Consider the following 24,460-nt stretch of genomic DNA (forward strand, 5'->3'; position numbering starts at 1 on the left):
CCAAAATCATTTAGCCTAATTTATTTATTTATTGATCTCGTGAGGATGAAATTACCTTATTTTTATTTATTTTTAAATTTTTAAGGAAATGATAATAAATATATTTTCAATTCTGAATTTTTACGGTTCTACCCTTTGTTCCATCTGGAGATCTGATTATTTCAAGTAATTTTTCTCATTATTATTGTCCCTTTTGTTAATTTACCGAAAGAACCAAGTTTTGAAGAACGAACAGAATAATTAAAACAATTATAAAGTTTTTTTTTCTAGTGAAAAAAAAGAAAGATGACAATTAACCAGTGTAAATCAGTTGTTCCACAATTTTAAAATCAGTGATTTCAAATATATTTTCAGAAAGTTTGTTTCGGCTTAAAAAATGCCAGACATTCATGTTCTCGTTCGTGACGTGGTTTCCAAGCTTAAAAAACGGTGAGTTTAATGTACTATTCACACGCATAATGCGAGATTGTTCTTACTTTTGTTGTAATTAATTAATTTTTTTTTTTGGTATTTTAATTTAATTAATTGTGGTGACAGAAAAATTGAGGGTTCACAAGCAACTGCTAGGGTGACGGCGGAGTTGCTACAATCAGTGATATCACAGCACAGGGAGCTGTCAACGAACGCAGCGGCGGCTCTGATTGAAGCCGTGAGGAGTGTTGGTGAGCTGCTGATTGATGCTAATCCCGTTGGTATGTTTTTCAGGTTCAATTTGGTTTTGGATATTTTTGTTCAACGGGTGAACTTGAAACTTGTTCTGGAAGCAACTCGTGGTTTAACTATAATGAACTTGTAATCAGAAACTTATCTATCAGTTCGTTGTCAATTAACACTAGATTTGTCAAAATATGATCACTAAATGCTCATGAGCATTTATTGAAAAAACTATTATATTCTTAGAACATGATTTAAACTTCTCAGTTGTGTATTGTACTAGAGTCAATTGACAAAATTCAAATATAATTTAAAGATTATGTTAAAATTAAAAAAACATTGTATTTTTGTTCTTTACAAGATTGCACGTAAGTTGTTTCAGAAAACTTCTAATCATATCTTAATTTTTTAAATGATGTCTGGACTGCGGAACGATTGTGCTCTCTTATTTGATTGAGGGGTAAAAATTGATTAGGCTAGGTCTAAAGTTCCATTTATCACTGCCTAGCTTCTTGAAAAGTATTTTCAAAATCAAAGTTTGGCTTTCAATTAGGATTTAAAAAGATTGGTGGTGATAATGCTGGTTGATGTTTAAAATTAAATTGGTGTTAAAGCAGAGTCTGATGCAGCTCATCAGTAAGTAGTAACATACAATTGAATGGGATTGCAGAACTTGCAGTTGGGAACACTGTAAGGCGTGTGTTGCATATTATGAGGGAGGAGGATTCTTCACCGCTGGCAAATGCTGTTGGTGGGTTGAAATTATCAGCTGAAATCGGTGCTCAGGATATCATTGATGGAGAAAATAACCGAGACCTGTCTGCTGCTGCTATTCCTGTTATGCGCTTGTCACATCCACCTTCGTTGTGTGCCATTCTTAATAGCTTATCTAAATCAGCAACACTCTGCCAGACTTCTGCTTTAGGAGATGGCGTTGAAGGAAAAGGCAAATTGTAAGCTACTATATAGGTTTTGTGTAGATATCACTGGAAACTGTTCTTTTAATTTTATTTTACATTGACTATAAGCTTAGAGCTTCATTTTTTTGTTTTATTTTTATAGTTAGTAGTACAATAATACGTTTTAAATATGAATTTGGCTTTTGCCACTAAGTAATACTGTTTTCTTTAATAAGAGTAAGCTAATATGCTTCCTCTATTTCATTATTGAATGATATGTCATCCTTTGCAGCAGGTGATTGAAGTGCAAGGAGTGGGAAACTAAAGCATGAGGTAATAAAGGCTGTTAATGAACTCATGAAGATATAGATACTTGCCATGAACAAATTGCAGAACAAGCAGAGAAGCTTATTCATCATAAGTATTTACAATTAACATTCACTTTCATTTTCTCAATTAAGTTTCTTCACATGGTAAAATATATGAGAAGTCATTGCTTTAGTATTGAAGTCAATCTAGAATCACACTTGCCTGAATGTTTTAGAAACTTAACTCTTAACTGGTGAACTTGTATGTTAAGTTACTACTGGATGCAGGATTATACACACTCCAAAAATTCTATTTGATTTGCTTTATATCAAAGCGTTCTCAATTAACCAGCACAAATTATGAGTTGGTCTGGTGTTCCAGAATTAATAAACAATGCATCAGATATGACAGTGCAACTCTGGACCAGAGTAAAATTAATAGGCCAACTGCACTGTCTAAAAGTACTCCTGAGGAAAATCTTCAAAGGAGCATGTTGATTCCTTGATTCTTATTGCATCTGTTAATATTTTTCCATTATCCTTTCATGTCTTGTTCTTCCTAAAAATGTACTAACCTATAAAATTGCTCATCGTTTAAATAGTTTTGACTAGTTCACTGTCTTTCAGTGAGGTGATATTGACTTTTGGTCATTCAAGATTTGTGATGGAATCTTTGAGTGCTGCGAAGGCAAAAGGACGACTTTTTGATGATTTTATTGTGGAGGGCACCCCCCGGTAAGTACATGACACTACAAAGTAGCCCCTTTTTATATTTTGGAGAAATTACTTTCATTCTTTGTTTTCTAATAATTCCTTGCTCCTTTGTCTTTGAGCAGGTATCAGGGTCATGATCTTGCAAAAAATTGAGTGAAAAAGGTTTAAATACTACTCTGATAACTGATTCAGCCATTTTTGCAATGATTTCTCGAGTGAACATGGTAAAATTAACTTTGGTTTCTTTTCTTGTTGAATTCAAATCCATGGACATTTCGGATAAGATTAGTTTCTTAACTTGAAACTTTTCCTGAAGGTTATAGTCGGAGTTCATGCTGTGATGGGCAATGGTGGTGTGGTAGCACCAGTTGGGTTGAACATGGTTGCCGCAAAAGCATGCTGTTTCATTTGTTGTGGTTGCTGGTATACATGAGGTATGTAGGCAGAAAATCAATTCCATCAATCCTTGTGCTAAAAGTACTATTATGCCGTCGAACTCTATTACTGTGATACTCGTATATGATCTAATCTCCCATCGTATTATAGCTGTTCTTTATATAAAGCAATTAAAATGCACATGTTTAATAAGATATTACAGTTACACTTGTGTGGCATTTTTAGTGAGAACGAGCTTGAGTCACATTATATTCAATCTCCTTACTTTTTTGGTTTTTTATACATTAGAATCCACATAATGTTTAATGCCACTACAGATACCTATAAAAACTTTTTTGTTTTTTTCTAAAATTTGTGGGTGCTTATGACTATGCTGGTTAATAAAAAAAATATTCTGTTCTCTTTTTTTTTTGTTGTTAGGTCGTATTACTGAATGCATATTAATTTTTGTTCATGCCTTCTTACTTGTTTGGCAGTTGTGCTCATTAAATCTGCACAATCCGGAGGTTGTACTTAATGAACTAAGATCTCCTTCCGGGCTGTTGCAGTTTGAGGAATTCTCAGACTGTATGGACTATGGAATTGGCTGTGGTCCTCCACTACTTCATGTTGTCATTCCTTCATTTGATTATGTTTCTCCGGATCTAGTCACTCTTTTTGTTACTGATGTGTAAGACTATCTTTCTGCTTTTATGCCAACTCTTAGTCACAAACTATAACCACTGACTTTGATCCTACCTTCCGGATCCAGGCGCCCTTTTTTTATATCCAATATTGAAAAGTCTGATCAAACATTGTATTTAAATTTTTTTTTTTATAGTTTCCTTTTTCCAATCTCTAAAAATACATGAATCAAAATGATTATATTATTAAATTGTTTCTCATATTGTGTTCTGATATTTCTCATTTCTTCACAGAGGAGGATATAAGTCCTCATACATTTACCGGCTCATTGCTGATTATTACCCTGCTGATGATTTTACTGGATAACGAAAATCCAGTTCTTGAAAGTTAGTTTTTCTTACTCAAACCATGATTTATCTTTGATTTAATATTTAATTGTACAATAACTATTTTTGCTGTCCACTGGCATAGTACTTGCATTTGAACATGGTTGAGTATAAAGACCCAAGTTTAGGTTTAGAATAACTTTAGTCTTACAAATTGTGTCACAAGCCTTGTTTCTGGAAACTAGAATGGTAACACTTGCTGGAGTAGTTTAAGTTTGTACGGAATAGTTACTGGGAATAGCCAATTTGTGCTTTTGGATTCCCAACTTTGCAAGAAAATGTGAAAGACAAAACATCTTTGTGCAGATATGATTGTCCAACTTTCACTTGGGATCTAGCAAAGTTTAAAATAGTAATGTTTTGCTATCATACTATACTATCATCTTGATTTAGTGGGCTCATTTCTGATTTTTAAAATCCATAGAAATTCTATTATTAACCCCTAATTCGGTATGTATTGTCTTAAATAATACTCATATTACCTAGACATTGTGAATTTGTCCAGAACTGAAGTTCCCAGTAAATAACATGCTTTCTGAATTTTGTTTCAAGAGGGGCTAGTTCAATTGGGAATGTAAAAAAATTTGACTCTGTATTGGGTGATCGACCCCACTCCTGAGTCTGATATATATATATATATTTCTGAAGGTGATTGTTGGTGATAGTATCTTAATTCTCACAGAAAACTGACATCAACATATTTGATTGTTCTTAGAACTCCTCTTGTTTTACTGTCATGTACAATATTTGATTGGTCAGAACTTGGTAATGCTGACCAGTTTAAATCAAGATAGTGACCGTGTGTTAGGGATAATTGATACTCGGATGATTTACAAAGTATACATTACTGATAGAAGTTCAATTAATTAAATTTTTTTTTTTTTAATAAATTCTTTCTGTTTTCTATCTTTTCCAGGTATACCTGAGGCAGGGGATACTTCACTCTAGATGATAAGAAGACTTTTTTTTGGTCCAACATTCTAGGTTATATTGCGTCCATGGTGACAACTAACAACCATACTAGTTACTTAAAAAGCAAAGTCAGGAAATTGAATTTTGTTTTCCCTGTTACTAAATAGACAGAGATAGGTTTTAAAGTTTGCATTAGTTTTGGCCAGTAAAACCCCGTTGTTTATAGGAAAAAAGGAAAATAGCTTCATCCCAATGCAAAGTTCCATTGAAATATTTGATGATGTACAGGTAGTTATAATTTATAAGCTGAAAATATATCTAGAAATTTTGGTACTGCAAATGTATGGGAATGTGATACTGAGAACATTTTCAATTTTGATGCGCAATTAGCTTATTGTTATGAACTCTTCTGGTTACATATATCTTGCAAACAAAGACGCTGAATATTCCAAATACCATCATGCATGATCTCCTCAGGGCATACAAAGGACTGGCCATTTATGCAAGCAGGTGGAACTGATGTGAAGCTTGGCCCTTTTTCCATATGGAAAATTTTTTGAGCCTAATTTTTTTTAGTCTAAGAACTATGATATAAACCTTCTGTTCATGTCCATTGGCTGAGGGGAATAAAATCCAAGTACCTGATGCATGTTTCAATGTGGAAATTATGCCAAATTACTTACTCACAAAACCTAAGGTTACAATTTCCCTCCCTTCAAATGCAGAATGTATTCCAAGGTAGTTCCAGTCTTCATTCTGGATCACATTCAATCCCTTCAATGATCATCAAGCAAAGTCCGAATCCTATATATTATGCATCTTATTCTCAGATGAAGAAGAGAACATGACATATTTATAAGCCATCCACTGAAATGCTATTTTGCTTCTTCAATTGGTCAATTATTTACGAGCTCATGTTCCGATGTTCAATAATACAATATATGTTCACTTTAGAATGCAACTACTTTGAAATCGAAGGCATCCGGACAATCATATCTGCACAATGATGTTTCATCTTTCACATTTTCATGTAACATTTTACTGATAAAACAGGGATCCAAATCCTGACGAGAAAATGCAAAAAACAAACTAAAAAAACCTGTAGGCTTAAAGATTAATTTTCCTCATTTGAATGGAAGAATCCAACAAAAATAAAACAATAAATCATGAGAAAAGATTAAAATACAGGGGAAACAGTAAGCAGACAGGCTTTACCAACTGAAACCATCTATTATTCCTTTCGAAGATCTATCCCAGCTTTCTTAGCAACAGCATCTAATCCATTTTTCTCTATTGTCTTCAAAGCCTTGGTTGATAAACGCAGTTTCACATAGCGCTTACCAGCTTCCCACCAAACCTTCTTGTACTGTAGGTTCACAAACTGCAACTTCTTTGTTTTGTGGTTTGAGAAGGAAACTTTGTTGGCCCTGTTTGCTTTCTTCCCAGTGAAGGGACAAATTCTCCCTGGAAGGATGAATTATATTATAATTGGTAATTCATGTGCCACAAATTCATTGAATTTATCAGATATAGGCAAACAAAATGGTTTAAGAAAATCATTAAGAAAAACACAAAGCTAGATAAGTAGATTGCACAACCAGTGAAAATGCAGTCTAGTGAATATTATTCCATATGATACTTCATAATAACATTTCCAACAAAAATTATCACACCTTCAGCTAATTGTTCTTATTAAAAATAAATAAGAATTATTAGCAATTCAGAAAGCGAATTGAGAACAATATAGAATGTAAATGATGTTCCCAATAAACATACCCAGCGTGTTAACTTTGATGATACATACATTAATTGTCCAATACAATAAAAAAGGGAGGACATGTCAATCTACTAAGCTTTAAATGCCCTCCAATGAAATTCAGAAACAAATGGCAAGAAGAACAAATCACTATGTTAATAAAAAAACAGAGGCAACCATGTCAATCTACTTAGCTTTCAATGCCCTCCAATGATATTCAGAAACAAATAGCAAAAACAAAAATATCATTATGTTAATAAAAATTGCTTATTTACCACTGAAACACTGGTCCCCTGAGAAGAATAAAAAGGATGACACAGATGATGAATGAGAGTAAACTAGTAGAATTCGTTTTCCTCATTACATTCATCTAAATTTTATAACCATCTATACAACTTGATTTTCAGCTCTGTCATAATCCCTTAGCCTCTAATTAACCCCTGGATTATGTTAATGTATGCCCTAAGAACACATCTTAAAGAAATCACTCAACGGCAAAAATCATATAATGACAAAATTTTGATTACATGGGATGCATTGAAAGGCATACTGATGCAATGAAAAGTGTTATACTTTTAAGAGTTTCAGCAAATACTTCCTTAATATGTGCCCTCAAAAACAATAGTCAAGAGAACCAATAAATAAATATGCACATACAAAGTCTCAAATCCTTTCAATAGATCCTATAAATTAAGAAATTTTACAACAAAGCTCATCTTATCTCCTCAAATTCCACTTAATCTGAATATACCCACTTAATATTAGCACAACCAAAGTCCAAAAACATCAACTTCATGTTAAACCACAAAAAAAGGTCCAAGCTAAGTTAATATAATCTCAAGATTACAAAATATAATTATTGCTTTATTTCCTCAATGTTTAACTCACAAAAGAGTAATGGCGAATGCATATTTGAACTTTAAAAATAGAAATACAAATACAAACAATAATATATCAAAACAAAGGCAAAGAAACCCAGAAACAGAGAATTACGTGCAACGGGTTGAAGAGCCGGAGCAAAAGGGGAGGAAATGGGGTTGGGCTTTGCCACGTCAGGGAGGTTGTACGAAATTTTGATGCCACTTAATTGTGAAGTAACAAAACCCAGCTCCGAAGAGACTGACTTAAGTTTAGGAGAAAGATGCGGTGGGCGGCGAAAGCACAACTTAGAAGTGTTTCCGAGCAACACTCCGGGTGTTGCCAATGTTGCCATTGTTTTGGGCAAGAGTTTTAAAAAAGAGAACACTTTGTTTTATCCGTTTGGTGTTTTGGAGAAGTAGAGAGAAAGTGTGTGGTAGGATAATGATATGGAATTTTCAGTGAATCATCTCCTGTTTTTCATTTCTTTGAGAAGTGTAAAATGTGAAAATTGGTCCTTACAGTTACAGTATAAGTTTACACTTGGGCTGGATCATCTTTGTGGGCCGTTTTTTTAAGCTTCAATATTTGTTAAAAGCAAATAAATTTATAGAATAATAAGAAAATATTTTTAAGATGAGTTAGATTTTTATTTATAGCACAAATTAACAAATTTATAAATAAATTTGAGGTTATTGATCTTGTACAATCGAGTAGAATTAAGAAAAGAGGTAATTAGTTTTAATATCAACTTAACAATTTCTAAACTATCAAATTCTAATGGCTTAATAACCAAAAAACGTATATATAAAATTTGTGCACTAACACATAGAAAATGATTTTGAAAACGTGGTTTCTCTGTTTCATCAAATCTCTAATGTCGAACAAATCAATGAAATATATTTATTTCAAAAGCTGCTTTGGATTATAAGTTATAACGACATGTCTCAAATTTTTAGTCTCTAAAGTTTAATTTATTGTTTGTTGCTTAAGAAAATGTTATAACGAGAAGTGTTTTGAAACCTTGTCTGGCCTGATTGGTTGAACCCGTTCAACCGGGACTTGGAGCCTTCGTTGGACAGGTAATCGTGGATTATCACTTTTAACTATTCATTATAAACTCTAGGATTATGGACGATGATCGACAATTATGTTGAGGCTTTTGGAGTGGGAGTGCCACTGAGTCTAAAGGTGGTGAAGCGAGTGATTTTTGGTGAGTGAATCAACCAAAAAAGGCAAATAACAATCAACAAAAACAATGGTATGTTGTTGACGATTGGCGAAGTGAATGAGGGAAGGGTGAGATGGGTTTTGGACAGGAGACTAAGAGAGTGTTTTTGTAATGATGAGGAGTGTTGTCATTGTTGGAAACCGTACCTATTTGGCCTGGGTCATCAATGTCGACGATATTGTTTGGAATGTTTTTTCAAGTTTTCAAACCTATAGGAATTTATATGTAATTTTCATTGAATTTCAAACCTTTGGACATCAGCTAGACCGGTCAGTTTGACCCACCGATCAAACTAGTTTAATTGATCTACCCGAGACCCAACCACTTTGTCGAGTTTCACCACGGGTTGGTTATTAAAACATCAATAATGAGGTTACTATGGCTTCATAAAGCATTCTCGTTTTTTTTTTTTTTTTGGGGTAAAATCAATTAAGTTACAAACAAGAATTCAAGCATTAACCGCAAACGCAATAACAAAAAAGAAACCAGCTTTCATCTTTAAGATTATGCTGTTAACTGTGTAACCAGACCAATAGTAAAAGATACAACATCTATAAAATACAAATGAATCAAAATTCAAACAACCTCACAAATAAAGTTAATACATGGAATGTCCATAACCTAAATCAAACTAAAACTGCATCTACTCACCTCACCTCCACTTTCAGACATACTTCATGCAACCATTGCCATCAGCCATTTTACGTAAAGATGCTCCACTTTGCCAGATGAAGCCAACCATCCCTTTTGAAGGATTCAAAATCCAAGCTATTCAAGTTGGTATCCCATAAAGATCATCCGGGAAAGGGTCAAATTTTGGCAAACTTTAAATACTGTAGTCAATGGCACCTAAGGATGAAATTAAGCCAACCAATTCTATCTCCTATCTCTGACTGCAATTTTCCCAAATGGGTTCATTTTTTAAACCTTTTCTTGTAAAGATCCAGAGGGACATATTCCACTGTCACAATCCGGTCATCAAATAACCGTCCATGCAAACAATGTGCTGCCATGCATGACGCTTCTGTTCTCCGATATTCCACAAAAACAGAGCCTTGCTCGAATATGCGTGCAAGATTATTATCCCGTTTCTCTTTGCCACCATTCTCAATAGAATCTGAATGTGTTTCCACACTTTCATCCAATCCCACAGAGGCTTCCTGCAAGTTTCTGTTGACTTCATCAAGATTCAATTCTACTTCAGCTGATGGTTTGTTTTCCAAACTGATGTTGTCTGTTTCAATACTACAAGCACCTCTGTCCTCATGACAGCATGAATCATCCTTCAAGGTGTTTGTTTGCTCAGAGACTTCTTGAGAAAGTGATTTAGACAGGCTCTCTGGGGCCAGGCCTTCAGCAGCCATGTTATTGTCAAGCCTATCCAGTGGGCATGGCTCATCCACCACTAAGCCACCCACAAGGTTATCATCATTAACTCTTTTTCCCTCAATTTCCTTAACTCTGGCATCATCTAGAGACTCTAATCCCTTAATTCCTTCAGATTGGTCGCAAATAGCTTCTTCCAAGCTTTCTGCTTTCTCATTTGTTTCGACACATCTTAAGTTTTGCTCGACTCTGGCAGATGCCACATTGTCACTGATTTCACAAATGTTTGGGTTGTCAATCTGAATATCTCCATACTTGACAACATTAACAGATTTAACAGTACCAAACCTGCAGCATTAATTTACAAATATGACTTCCATATCAATCATTTGGCTTATAAAACCGTGGATGAAAATTCAAATGGAAAAATGTTATTCAACACACCTTGCAAACTCTAACCGCACATCTTCCAGTACTTCTTCGACTTCCAATTCAGATAAAGATGAAAGGCCTTCTGGCTTGAACTAATCAACATTGAAAAAAATAAAACACAAAATTTTATTAGAAGAATATTGAGTAAATTAATCATGAATAAAAGAATATCAGATTTGGGAAGAAACAAACAGTATAAATAGTCAAAATAAACAACATATATATTCAATAACATACCACGTTTTTAAGCTTCAGGACTTGAGTGGGCTTCTCAAGCAGTGGAATCGCATGCTCAGGGATCCCACAGAATGGTGAATTTCCATTATTTTCCTAGTATGTGTTGCTCCTTATAATTAGAACACGTTTCACATGAAAAATAAGAAATAATGAAAGAGAACTGATTGCAGTCCCCACTCAAAATTTATAAGAACGGATATTAAAAAAGTACCAAGGATGATCCATCTGGAACAGCTTGAACTACAGTCAGTACTTGCCCTCCCAACTTCATGCCATTGAGACCCGCACAAGCTTTGTGAGTAACTGATTGGTCCACATACTGTGTCATAGACCACAACTCCCAATGTCAGAGGAGAACGGAGATTTATTGTAAAAGTTAAAAAAGAGTTTACGGATAAAGAAGTGATGATATATATAAAGACAAACAAACAAATTCATGGCAGACAGTAGATTTAACAGATTCAAGACCATACAATGGAAGCAATCAACCAGAATCAGACTGACTAGCTTAATGAGTTAATTGAAAAACAATATCTCTCAGAAAGCCAATGAACATCAGAAGAGCACATGGACTATGCAACTAATCAGTGTACAAGACACTTAAAATTAGCTCCCTCCAAGAATAGCTAATACCAAATTCAAAATAAGGCAAATCTGATCCCTATTACTGTATGAACTAAATACAGGCGAAACCTGATCATTTAAAGAAGCACTATCTGGAAACAGATAAAACTATCAAATTAACCACACAAATTTTACCTGTTAGTGAATTCATTCTCAAAAACAAATGAAAAACATACGCACCAACATGCTCTATTACCTCCAGAAAAGCACATGGTTCATCACGATCCTCATTGATCTCAAAGTGATACGCTTTCAAAGGTCCAAAAGCAGAAGCAATCTCCATAATCTAGAAAAGCATCATATGAGTTGACATTAATTCAAGGGATTAATAATAGGAAAATGTTAACAAAAAGGGAAAAGGATGCAAAAAGGAGAGAACAGGAAAGGGTTTGAAGTGAGAGCAAGAGGGAGCACAGTAATGGGAATGTAAGTCATTGTGAAGGCAATATCACCTAGAAAGTATCAAAAAATTTGAAATCATATTACCATTTTAGATGAAAAAGTTTTCGAAATTCCACCAATGAAGATCTGCACCAACAATGCAAAAGATAAAAAGTCAGTAAAAGATGCCAAATATTTTATTAGACAGTATAACATTAACAACATTTAACAAGTGGCGCGGGCTCAAACAGACAACATAATACATATTTGCTTCCTCTTAAAATTCCAAGGAAGTTCAATGAATCAATAATATCTCAGGAACTACAGTGACTTAGCAATACTTGGTGACCTATATTTATCTGGGAGATGAATTTAACCAGCAGCATGTCCCACCTTCACATAACAAGGAAAGGAATCTGTTCAAACCACCACCCCAAAATACAAATGCGTTAGGCGACTAGGTAAATAACATATAAACTTTTCTTGCTCCCTTTCTCCAATCCACTCTTGCGCTTCTCATGACATTTTTATTAGATTAGGATATCCACCTTATGGAAACCTGATAAAAGCCCAGTGTGATTTTATAGTATACTCGCAAAAACTCCAATCTAATGCCAGCTCAAAGCTTTAGATACTTGGGGTCCTTTAATATGCTGTAAGACAAAATAGCTGTCCTAGAACTAACATATTTTAATTAGATTTTCTGTGTCTGGGCCATCTTTTATTCCATTGCCTGAAATATATGATTTCCTGTTCAAGCATTTCATTAACTAAGTTTTTGGTTCACTTTTATTTTTTCAGATTTTAGCCTCCTTCCATGTCATCATCAACTCAACTATAGTTTTCTAGTAGAAAAAGAAAATGAGGTGCTCCAATAAATAATTACATTGACACCAAAATTATTGTTTTTCATTAACAACAGGCAAAACAATGTAAGCCAGAATTTTTTTTCTTCACAAGTAGAATAAACTAATAAAGTATTGTTCAAAGAAACAAATAGCAAATGTCTTACCACTGAAGTATCAGAAATGACTACAGAAAAGAGAAAAAAGGAAATAGTACAATGAATCTTAATTCTTCATTAATGCCTAAGGAAGCTGTTATCCCAGCAAAAAAGACAGACGGTCTAGCCACATTTAAAGGAAAATAAATAAAACCAATTTATGACTATGAGATTTAGGAACCTCCACTGCATAAATACAGTACATATGAATTCCCAACATTGAATCTAACTTATGCTACTTCAAATGCATACCTTGTGAGGTGAATCCTTCACGGTATCACTTATTACATCAACTGCTGCCACTGATTTCTCTGCTTCACCATTCTGCATGAAAATAGCAACTGTCTGAAAACCTGCTACATGGATAGTAACCACAATATACCTCAGAAACTGCAAAGCAGCAGTAGAAAGTACTAGTTGAATGAAATACTTTTATAATGAAATTATTCAACTTTTATAATGAAATAGAAAGACCTAAACATAGCATATAAATCATTAAGGTTTAATGACAGCTCAAGAGAAAGAGGTGTAAGAGTAAGTGAAATTTTGAACAATTATGAATTCCATTAAATTTTCATCACATGATTGAACAACCCATGTAAGGAAAATACTCTAAAGTTCGTTAACATCAAAGATATTATAATTTTGATCTCAGTGGATGGTAAATTCTATAAATGTTCAGCTAGCTGCACGACGGCAAGGATAAGACACTCTATATTTCGAATTTTGGATGACTTCCATGAACTTATTTTAAACCTAATTATTATGTTAAAATAAACAATCTGAAGGAAATTATCATGAAGCAAAAATATGAAACAGGAAATAGTTTCCCTCCAGACCTCATAGATCTCCCCCGTTACAGTCATTTTTCCTCTTTCTCTTTCTTTATATAACGTGGTAATTTTATATAAACATGCTAAGCAGAAAAACTGTAATACATAGCCTTCTGACAAGAGATCAACACACAGAAAAGACATCCTTAGAAAACCTAATATTAAAGATATTTAAGGATGGGGGTTAACTTTAAAAAAGTTGGAGCAACCACATGCAAGTGTCAACAGGATAAATAATGAATGCAAAATAGTAATTGTTATATCTGTTCAGCAAATATTGAATCATATAATAAAAAACATTGGCATTCAGACAACAGCCAAAGAATCAACAGTCATTAAAAAAAAAAAAAAAAACCTCTCAAGATCAATTTAAAAGTTCAACATCAAATAAAGCAGATACTGTACCACATATCATTTTAAAAAGTTACTGTTGAATAGCCTAGATCAATGACCCAAAATCATTGCTAGAAAATAAGCTTGAAGTGCATCAAATTTGTCATTACACCAGGGAATCTTCTTATTTAGGATACAGCTTCATCACCATCCAGACGTGAATTACGACACACCCAACATAAACACCCTATTTAAGAGATTCCAACATGCCAGTCAGAAACATCTCACATAGCGGGACAAACAGATTATTCTATGTGCAGTAGAAAGCTTATTAAGCTACCAGCAAAAGATCCCAGCTTGAAGTTTGAGAATCAATCAAGATTGGCTTCTAAATTTGAGGACTATAACCAAGCCACTTCCATATTCTACAATTTCAAACATGTAAGTAGACGGACTCAGAGTTGAAATCCATCACCCAAGCAACCAAGAACGTTCAGAACAAAATGAAGTTTGTAAGCTTCAATACATAAACTGTTTTCGACTTTCAAAATGCTGAAATTGCCCTAGCATAACAAGGACTTCTGGAAGAGGGTGGTCAAACATATGTGGCTAGACTCTACAATTGATTAAAACATTTTCAAGATCCAATCAGTCAAAGCCTCGAAATGACTTCCGAAGATTCTAACCAGAAATCTCAAAAAATTACAATTGTATATAACATAATTTTAGAATCAAAAAGTTGTCTCATGAAATTCAAATTTGTAATAAATTTTAGAGCTCAAAAACTTGAAAAAGAAGAGAGGGTAAGAGGAAAAGGCCATCAATAAAAGTAATGTGACAATTAACATTATAACCTTGTTAATCAACTAATCCTATCAATGGATATCATTTCTCTCAATTTTAATTTAACTTTAGGTATTGCCAGTAATCTTTTGCAAACAGTCTATATACAGCTCCCACCTAAAAAATACTACATGAGTCAATCAAAACCATATTGTAGACCACTTGATGTAGGACAACCTAGAGATATTAGAGATCTATTGTAATCTCTAGGATTTGTTTTTATTTTCTTTCCAAGTTTAGATAAACGAAGACTTCCTTGTTTGGGTTGATCTTCTTTCCTATTAGGGGGAGATTTTATTTCCTCCTTTAGGGTTATTTCATTTACTATTTATTTGTTTCCTAATGTTATTAATAAGGCCAAAATTATTATTGTAGGATGATTTTAAAATATAAATTGATGATAAAGATGCCTCTCTCCCAATTTCTATCTTCTTCCCTTCCTTTTCAGTCTTTCTATTCTTCTATTACTTCCCCCTTTCTTGCTTTCTCTCCCTCAAGTCTATCTTTTCTATTATTTCTTCCTTTTCTTGCTTTACTCTAGCTTTCCTAATCCCCATCATTTGATATCAAAGCCCAATCTCAATTTGCTTTGAATATTAATAAATAAATAAATAAATAAAACCCCTTGACTTTCTATTAAATGTAACTCTCTTAACTTAATTTAGAATGCAATTTCAAGATTTTACATGAAGTAATCTCTTTCAAATGACCATTCAAGATCAATTTTGGTTTTTTCTCGTCTAATTGGCAACATTCGCTTGATTGAGCTACTTCTCCAGTCTACTTGCCAGGAATCAAGTTTTTCTTAGCTGAGGAGAATAACTAACACTTGCAGCTTTAGGTCAAAATCTTACACATGTTCGAGATCAAATTCTTTTTGGATCCACCGTGCCTTCCCTTGATGAAGTGTTTGCCAGATTACTTCGGGTTTCCTCCCCTACCACTGTGCATTCCCCATGTGACTCTTCAGTCCTTGTTTCTCAGTCCCACACTTTTCGAGAACAGGGCGATCGAAGTGGCAGAGAAAATCGGCCCAAGTGTAGTTACTGTCATCGGTGGGGGCATACCAGAGAGAACTGTTTTAAGTTACATGGTCAACCTACTCGAGCTGCTAATATTGCTCAGGCTAATCACTCTGAGCTTCATTCTAAGTCCTCTACAGTGCCAACTCAGCAATCCTTAACTTTCACAGGCACTGATTATGATGAATACTTACAGTATCAGGCCAGTAAGCAGTCTTCTTCAACCATTGCCTCCGTTGCTCAAACGGGTAATTCAGTTGCTTGCCTTTCTCAGTCTTCCGCTTTAGGACCTTGGATCCTAGATTCAGGTGCCTTGGATCATATTTCTGGTAACCCTCGTTTACTTACTCAGATTACAAATACTGTATCTTTACCTCCTGTTGCTTTAGCCAATGGGTCTAAAGCCGATGTTCAAACTATTGGATGTGCAAAACCCCTCCCTTCCTTAGCATTAGACTTTGTACTTTATATTCCCAAATGTCCATTTAATCTCGTGTCTGTCAGTAAACTTACCTGCTCCTTAAATTGCTCTAATCGTTTTGATACTAACTCTGTTGTTATACAAGATCGCGACACGGGACGGATGATTGGCACAGGACGTGAGTCACAGGGTCTCTATCATCTCCATATCCCATCTACAGCATGCATTGTCTCCGAGTCTCCTTCATAATCGTTTGGGCCATCCTAGTCTTTCCAAACTTCAGACAATGATCCCAAGTCTATCTAAATTATCGTCCTTGAGTTGTGAGTCGTGTCAGCTTGGAAAACATACTCATAGTTCTTTTCCAAAGCGTGTCAATTAACGGGCTGCGTCCCCCTTTGAGTTAGTGCATTCAGATGTGTGGGGTCCTTGTCGTGTTAACTCTACTTTGGGATTTAAATATTTTGTTACATTTATTGATGACTATTCCCGGTGCACTCGGTTATTTCTTATGCGCTCTCGTTCTGAATTATTTTCCATATTTTCATCATTTTGTGCTGAAATTAAGACTCAACATAATACTACCATTCGTAAATTACGAAGTGATAATGCTCGTGAATATTTCTTTGATTCCTTTACCAAATTCATGACATCTCAGGGAATTCTTCAGCAGTCTTCTTGTGCTTATAGTCCCCAACAGAATGGCATTGCTCAGCGTAAAAATAGACACCTCATTGAAACTGCTCGCACTCTTCTTTTACATAGCCACGTCCCTTTCCGGTTTTGGGCTGACGCAGTTCTAACCGCCTATTACTTAATAAATCGCATGCCTTCTTTTGTCTTACAAGACCAGGTTCCACACTCCATATTATTCCCTGATACTCCATTATTTTCTCTTCCCCCGCGTGTCTTTGGGAGCACCTGTTTTGTTGACATTTTTTCTCCTGGTTAGGATAAATTGTCAGCCAAGTCAATGAAATGTATTTTCTTAGGGTATTCACGTCTTCAGAAGGGCTACAAGTGTTATTCTCCCACCACACATCGCTACTTCATCTCTGCTGATGTTACGTTCTTTGAGTCTTCTCAATTTTTTCCTCATCCTCCAGTGGAGTCTGATCCGATAGTAGATGTTCTACCAATTCCATATGTTGCCATCCCACCTTCATCTGTTTCGATACCTCAGTCTACTACTAATACCACTCTTCCTGTCGACAATAGTCTTGTTCCTTTTACAGGTGATCCTGATATTCCCGCTACCGTTCCTAAGATCCATGTCACTGCAGGTCCTGTGCCCAATTCCTCCAATGCCACGGTCCTGTCTCCAGCAGATCAGTTTCCCATTGCTATTCGTAAAGGTATGCGGTCTACACGCAACCCTCATCCCATCTACAATTTTTTGAGTTATCGTCGTTTATATCCTTCATATTATGCCTTTGTATCCACCCTATCTTCTGTTTCTGTTCCTTGCACTGTTCATGAGGCACTTTCTCACCCTGGGTGGCGTCAGACAATAGTTGATGAAATGTCGGCTTTGCATCATAATCATACTTGGGAGTTAGTTTCCTTACCTCCTGGTCATTCGACTGTTGGTTGTCAGTGGATTTATACTGTCAAGGTTGGTCCAGATGGTAAGGTTGATCGGCTGAAAGCTCGTTTAGTGGCCAAAGGATACACTCAGATCTATGAGACAGATTATTTTGACACTTTTTTCCCTGTTGCTAAGATGTCTTTCGTCCGGTTGTTATTTGCTATGGCTGTCATTCGACACTGGCCTATGCATCAATTGGATATTAAGAATGTTTTTCTTCATGGTGAACTTCAGGAAGATATTTATATGGAGCAACCTCCTGGTTTTGTTGCTCAAGGGGAGTCTGGTTTGGTATGTAAACTTCGTTGTTCTCTATATGACCTCAAACAATCTCCTCGTGCTTGGTTTGGACGATTTAGTACAGTTATTCAAGAGTTTGGTATGATTCGATGTGAGTCTGATCACTCTGTTTTCTACAGACATACATCACCAGAGCAATGTATCTATCTGGTTGTCTATGTCGATGATATTGTCATTACAAGGAGTGATCAAGATGGCATTGGATAGTTGAAGCAACACTGGTTCAAACACTTTTAGACGAAAGACTTAGGGCTACTCAAATACTTTCTTGGCATAAAAGTCGCTCAGTCCAAATCTAATATTGTTATATCTCAGAGGAAGTATGCACTGGATATTCTAGAGGAAACAAGGATGTCAGATTGCAGACAAATAGATTGTCCTATGGATCCTAATTTGAAACTCTCACCTGGACAGGGGAGCCTCTTGCTGATCCTGGAAGGTATCAAAGACTTGTTGGAAAACGTAACTATCTTACTATCACCCGACCTGATATTTCCTTTTTTGTCAGTGTTGTAAGTCAGTTCCTTCAAACTCCATGTGATAGTCATTGGGATGCAGTTGTTCGGATTTTAAGGTATATCAAGGGAGCACCAGGTAGAGGCTTACTGTATGAAAATAAGGGCCATTCACATATTATCGGATATTCAGATGCTGATTGGGCAGGATCTCCATCTATTAGACGTTCTACCTCAGGTTTTTGTGTCCTTGTTAGAGGAAACCTAGTTTCATGGAAAAGTAAGAAACAAGCGGTTGTTGCAAGGTCAAGCGTTGAAGCAGAGTATCGTGCAGTGGCCGTGGCCACTTGTGAGCTTGTTTGGTTAAAACAACTAATTCAAGAGTTGAGATTTGTCGAAGTATCACAAATGAAGTTACTCTGTGATAACCAGGCTACCCTTCATATTGCTTCAAATCCAGTGTTTCATGAGAGGACTAAACACGTAGAGATAGATTGTCACTTTGTTCGAGAGAAAGTTCTATCAGGGGATATTGCAACTAGTTATGTCAGTTCCAACGACCAGTTAGCAGACATCCTCACTAAGTCTCTCAAGGGTTCTCGTGTTGATTTTATTTGTAACAAGCTTGGTGCATATGACTTATATGCTCCAGCTTGAGGGGGAGTGTTGAAGTGTAAAATAGGGGATGAAGTGTAAAATAGGAAATAAGATTATTCTCTACATTAGGTTAGGAATCAGATCAATTATATTAGGAATGTAATTATCTTCTTCCTAGATTCGTTTTTTGTTTTTGCTATAAATTTATTGTACATCTCATTATGAATATACAAGAAAATATTTCTTCACAGAAAGGATAGACTTGAGGGAGAGAAAGCAAGAAAGGTGAGAACTAATAAGAAGACAAAAAAAAGGGGGAGGGGGGGTCGTTGGGGGCCGCCGCTGGGGAGGGAGGAAGAACTTTGAAGGAAGGGGGGAGAAGATAGAAATTGGGGGAGGAAGCATAGTTATTATCATTTCATATTTTCAAATCATCCTACAATAATAATTTTGGCCTTCATTTATAGAGCCAAATCATAAATTAGATAAATGAAACAAATAAGTAGTAAATAAAATAACATTATAGGAGGAAATAAAATCTCCCCCTAATAGGAGAGATGATCAACACAAACAAGAAAGTTTTATTTTATTTAAACCTGGAAAGAAATAAAAACAAAACCTAGAGATTACAATAGATCCCTAATATCTCTAGGTTGTCCTACATCACCACTTCCACTTGAAAGCTGATCAAAGGAAAAATCACAATAATGGATGAAGGCCACGTTTCTAATTGATGGTTGCATCAAAGTGACATAAAGATACTTGCTTAGCATTATTAGTTCCATCTAAATTATAGTTAGATTGTGTTATCAACTATACTTTCTACCACAAACTCTATCTATAAAAGAGATTTTAACGAAAAAAGATTTTAGTGGGATTAGTACGAAGCACAATAAAATCAAACATAAATAAATGAAATTTATAACATATGCTTTTTACTCATGCACCAAACAGACAGACCAGGCAGCATATTTCACTATAAAGTGCATGAACTACAGGAGCATATATTGAATATTTTATCTTTTTGCTAAGTTAAATGTCAAAGATAGCGTGATTAGTACACTAATGGTTTTTTCTTCACACTGCCACTGTTCCTGCAGTGCAGGCAAGTCTATCTAGCTCAGTTTAGAATATTTAATTTCAAAGCCTTGCCTTATAGCCCATTCCAACAATTCTGTAGCTTAGGTTGAGCTTGGCTTTGCCACCAGAGCACCACCCTTTGGTAAATTAAAGGTGAACTAGGCTTTTTATACTGCTTTTTGATTCCTTGAACCCATTAAAATAAGTTTTGGTACGGACCTGCACCTCATTATGCCTGTGACAGTACTATCCAACAGTAATTAACAACAAAAAGGCCTATTAATAATGTGACAAACCCCAACTTTATCTAGATCACTTTCAAAGGTGAGCGAAAATCTGTTAAGTTCCCCTGCCCTCCCAACCGAAAAAAAAAAAAGAGCAACTTCTTAATTAATTCAAAGAGATAACAGGTATATGTATGTGCAATAATTACAAGCAATCAAACAGATAACTACAGAAACTATTGCTGACAGCTTAAATCAATTTGTCACCATATGGCCCCCCCAAATATATTTATGTGTAAAATGTAATCAAATTCGATAATGCACAAGAATAAATCAAAATGGTGTCTTGCTTCTTATCAAACAAAAAATAGAAAAAAGAGAATGGGTATTGAGCCAGTAAAACCCAAAAAAAAAAAAAAAAAAATAGAAGAATAATAAGTTGATAAAAATTATCATTCTTACTGCAACTTCAACAAAGTCTTTGGGGCGCCTGATTTTGAGTATGGAGCCAAAGAAGGAACTGCCGTCACAAGAAAGTGCTGCTGTAGCATCCTCAGGTGTAAGAAATTCTATAAGAGCTTGACCTTTGTCTTTCTGTATCAGGGATTAGAAAGATTATGAGCCAAATCAGATTGCAATGTGTAATAATGTACATTTCAAAAATAACAAGTACATCCTCAAATAATATATTCAACACTTACAACACAGCTAATACAAGGTTGTGATCCACGAGTCTGATTAACACCAGATGAAAGCAAGAAATTATTAAGAAATTCGATCACAGCTTTCTCAGAGACTGAAGCTGGTACATTATCTACATAAAGGCTCCTCAAAGGCCGGGTAGCTTGTGTTAGCTGAAGAGAGTCAATGGAGATATTTTGCTTTGTCAAAGAAGCAGTAACTGAAGCCACATCGAGAGGCTTCACTGCAGTTGAAGTGACAGGAGTAGCTCTGACCACTTCATGTTCATTTGAAGATGCATTTTGGTTTGACATCTGGAAAGTAGATGGAACTGAATCAGAAATAGTGTTTGTTTCTGTTGGTGCGACATCCCACTTGGCACTTTTCTTTTCTGGTGAGCGATTAATGGGGGAGGGAGTCTTAACAGCAGCGTCGGTTCTTCTCTTCCTCGGCGAATAACCACCAAGGCCACTTGTGGATCCACCATGCCGCCTATAGTGACTATTCGATCCATTACTGGTTCCTTTGCTCCTGTCAATATCAGAATGATGTCTTTCAGACCTGCCTTTAGAAGAATGTGCAGAGAGTTCTTCATGCTCTCGTCCATGATAAGATGTATGTTTATGTGCCTTTGGTGAGACAGAAATAGACCGTCTATTTCTTTCCTCACGCTCTCGACTCCTTGATCGCCTCCTTTTCAACCTTGATTCCCCATAACGAGATTTTGGAGATTCCTTCCTTTCCTTTCTCTCTGAATTATCTGAATCACGCCGTTTACCTAGCTCCTGTTTCTTCACAGCATTTCTATCTCCATTTTTCTCATCATCTCCACTTCGATGTTTTCTCTTGCTTTCTCTTTCAGACTTCTCTTCACTTCTGCCCTCATGTCTATTCTTTCCTGTTAAATCTCTTGAATGCTTCTTTATAGCTTCATCTTTGGAATTTTCACTCAACTGCTCATAAATTTTTCCCAGGCCAAGAATTTTTGTGTCAACCTTGCCTTTATCTTTGGTGAATTTCTCTTTCATTTCAGCCTTCAACTTGATTTCTGATCTACGACTTTCTCCACTATTGTTTTCCTTCGCTAGACTCCCATCCTTCAATCTGATTTCTGATCGAAGAGTTTCTCTATGTTTAGGTTTAGCTAAACTGTCATCCCTAAGTTTGTTTTCTGATTCACGGCTTTCTCTCTCTCTCCTTCTCACTGAGTTGCTATCATTAGGGGGAATGCCATCTTCTTTTCCCCGGGAACCGAGCTTCACAAATTCCCGTGACAAGTGCTTGTCAACACCATGGGAAGAATCTTTATTGTGTCTGTGATGCCTTTCAGATTCACGATGATTAGAAACATTCTCAATAGTACAATCTCCTGATATATTCCCTGCTCCTGTAGCTCCCTCTTTAACTTCTTCAGGCGATTTCTTGTTTTTCCTCATAATTATTATCTCATCAAAACTGAGAGGCCTTGTTCGAGCAGCAGTTCCATCATTGCAGTTATCTAAGGAAAGGTCACCACTTCTTCCATGTTTTTCTTTTTTACGACCAGATCTACTCATCTTGGCCAGTGCACCAACTATTAATAGTCAAGCATAGAAAGCATTAAAGACAAAAGCGAAGGAGGACAGTTTAACACAGAGATTTGCCAATAAAGCCTTGAATTTTTACAGACTGCCTCTGTCTGAATATCACTGCACCCACAGGGAAAGAGAGGTGCCTTTGGTCACGAGTATCAATCCCTTTAGCAAGCGATCTACCTGTTTTTAACAATTTTGCAGCCTCTCTGAATGCAACATCGAAGAAGATAGTCAAAACAGTGAAATCAGGTAACAGGCAGGAAAAGGGCGAAATCATAATCTTTAACACCATCATAATAGTTTGATATAATAGTATATTTATTGTATGTATGTCAAACTAGTGGACCTGAGTCCAACTTTCACAGTCAATAATAATAAATTCAAGACAACAAAAATAAACAATAGTGCACTACACTCCTATTATGTATTCATGTCATGGCCATTGTATCAAAATTTTGAAAAACTCTGTGGTGATGTGGCACCTGTTTTGTGCCTATGTGGAAGGTCAACCTCTAATATGTTTGGTCAAAGGCCATTTTTGGAGACAGGCAGGGACATTTCTGGAATTTCCCAATTGGGATTCTTGTTAGACCTAATTGCTTCTGCCCATTTTTGTTCTTTCGCGATTATTCTCTCTTGGTTACAGAGAGAGAAAGGTTGTTACAAAAATGGTTGAGTTGGAGCTTTGAAGATCGCTGGATAAAATCAAACGGTGATGGTGAGTCTAGTTTGTTACTCTTTTATTCCTTTCTTTGTGTATAAATGGCTGTTGATTTTTTGGCTTTTAAATGTATGAGAGGTGAGGCATATTTGGGTCTTTTTCGGGTGTATCACAGAGGGGTTTTCCTGGAGATCTTCATGTAAACAGGAGCAATTAAACTCTGTAAGATTTCTACTGTTAGTGCAATTTCTTTACTGCCCTGAAGAGTGGATGTAGGTAATCACATTTGATTACCGAACCACTGTAAATCTGTGTGTGTTCTCTATTTCTCTTTATGTTCTTTGATTACTCATAATTGATTGTTGTGTTCTTGCTTGATTAGAAACCTAGGGTTATCTGATCTACTCTAATTTGAACAATATTGAATCCAACAAACTCAATTACTTAGAAGTTTCAAGAATCCATAATACATTTTATACTACAAATTATTTGCTAAATTACTACATCCACTAAGAAACTACATATTACAACCTAAACCTTATTGTTAAGAGACTTATCCAGATTTTCAACATAAGGGACTCATACAACTCACCCAAGGAAAACTAAATACGATCACAAAACTCATCCTTAACTTCAAATTTTACTTCTATTCAGTACCACATAGAAAATTGTTTTTTTTTTTTTTCTTTATACTTTATCTTGCTCCATTTTCCAGGAAACGAAACAGAAAAAACTCAGCAGGCGGAAAAATTAAAATAAAAATTTTCTAAAAGCAATCACAAAAATCAGCTCCTATACGTTGATGAATACTTATACAGACGTGTATTGAAGAATATGGAATTGAAAATAAATAAAGAAAGAGTTACTGCAAGTAAAGTAGTACCTCGTAAATGCCAATGAAGAGATGCACTGAGACTCTCCAGTTTCCAAATGAACGATGAAAGGACAGACGAAACCTACAACTGCAAAGACAGATATCTGCTAAGAGAAAGGCTTTGTGCTATTGTTACCCGTCGGTCACTTCTGTAGATACTTTGCACTCGGTTGCTTGACATGTCATATGCTTTTATTTACAATTTAACACCACATTTTTTTTTTTTCCTAGAT

General features: G+C 35.5%; 2 protein-coding genes and 1 pseudogene across 2 annotated transcripts; 1 reads left to right on the plus strand and 2 right to left on the minus strand.

The window, feature by feature from the left end:
- Positions 1-339: 339 nt before the first annotated feature.
- On the plus strand, positions 340-5,193 carry LOC116116485 (annotated as a pseudogene).
- An 802-nt stretch (positions 5,194-5,995) lies between these two features.
- Positions 5,996-7,983, minus strand: LOC116116509 (50S ribosomal protein L28, chloroplastic). The gene is made up of 2 exons (XM_031402571.1): positions 7,643-7,983; positions 5,996-6,357 (listed from the first exon to the last, which is right to left on the minus strand). Exons 1-2 carry the CDS (start codon positions 7,860-7,862, stop codon positions 6,125-6,127), a joined length of 453 nt encoding a protein of 150 aa, XP_031258431.1. The 5' UTR covers positions 7,863-7,983; the 3' UTR covers positions 5,996-6,124.
- A 1,249-nt stretch (positions 7,984-9,232) lies between these two features.
- On the minus strand, positions 9,233-24,363 carry LOC116116486. Its single transcript, XM_031402553.1, has 10 exons — positions 24,237-24,363; positions 21,139-22,898; positions 20,900-21,031; positions 12,994-13,065; positions 11,844-11,885; positions 11,554-11,643; positions 10,945-11,052; positions 10,734-10,826; positions 10,509-10,588; positions 9,233-10,412 (listed from the first exon to the last, which is right to left on the minus strand). The coding sequence occupies exons 2-10, from the start codon at positions 22,672-22,674 to the stop codon at positions 9,653-9,655; spliced, it is 2,913 nt and encodes a 970-aa protein (XP_031258413.1). The 5' UTR covers positions 22,675-22,898; positions 24,237-24,363; the 3' UTR covers positions 9,233-9,652.
- Between the last annotated feature and the right edge of the window lie 97 nt (positions 24,364-24,460).

Source organism: Pistacia vera, unplaced genomic scaffold (assembly GCF_008641045.1).
Source record: "Pistacia vera cultivar Batoury unplaced genomic scaffold, PisVer_v2 Contig778, whole genome shotgun sequence".
NCBI classification, from domain to species: domain Eukaryota; kingdom Viridiplantae; phylum Streptophyta; class Magnoliopsida; order Sapindales; family Anacardiaceae; genus Pistacia; species Pistacia vera.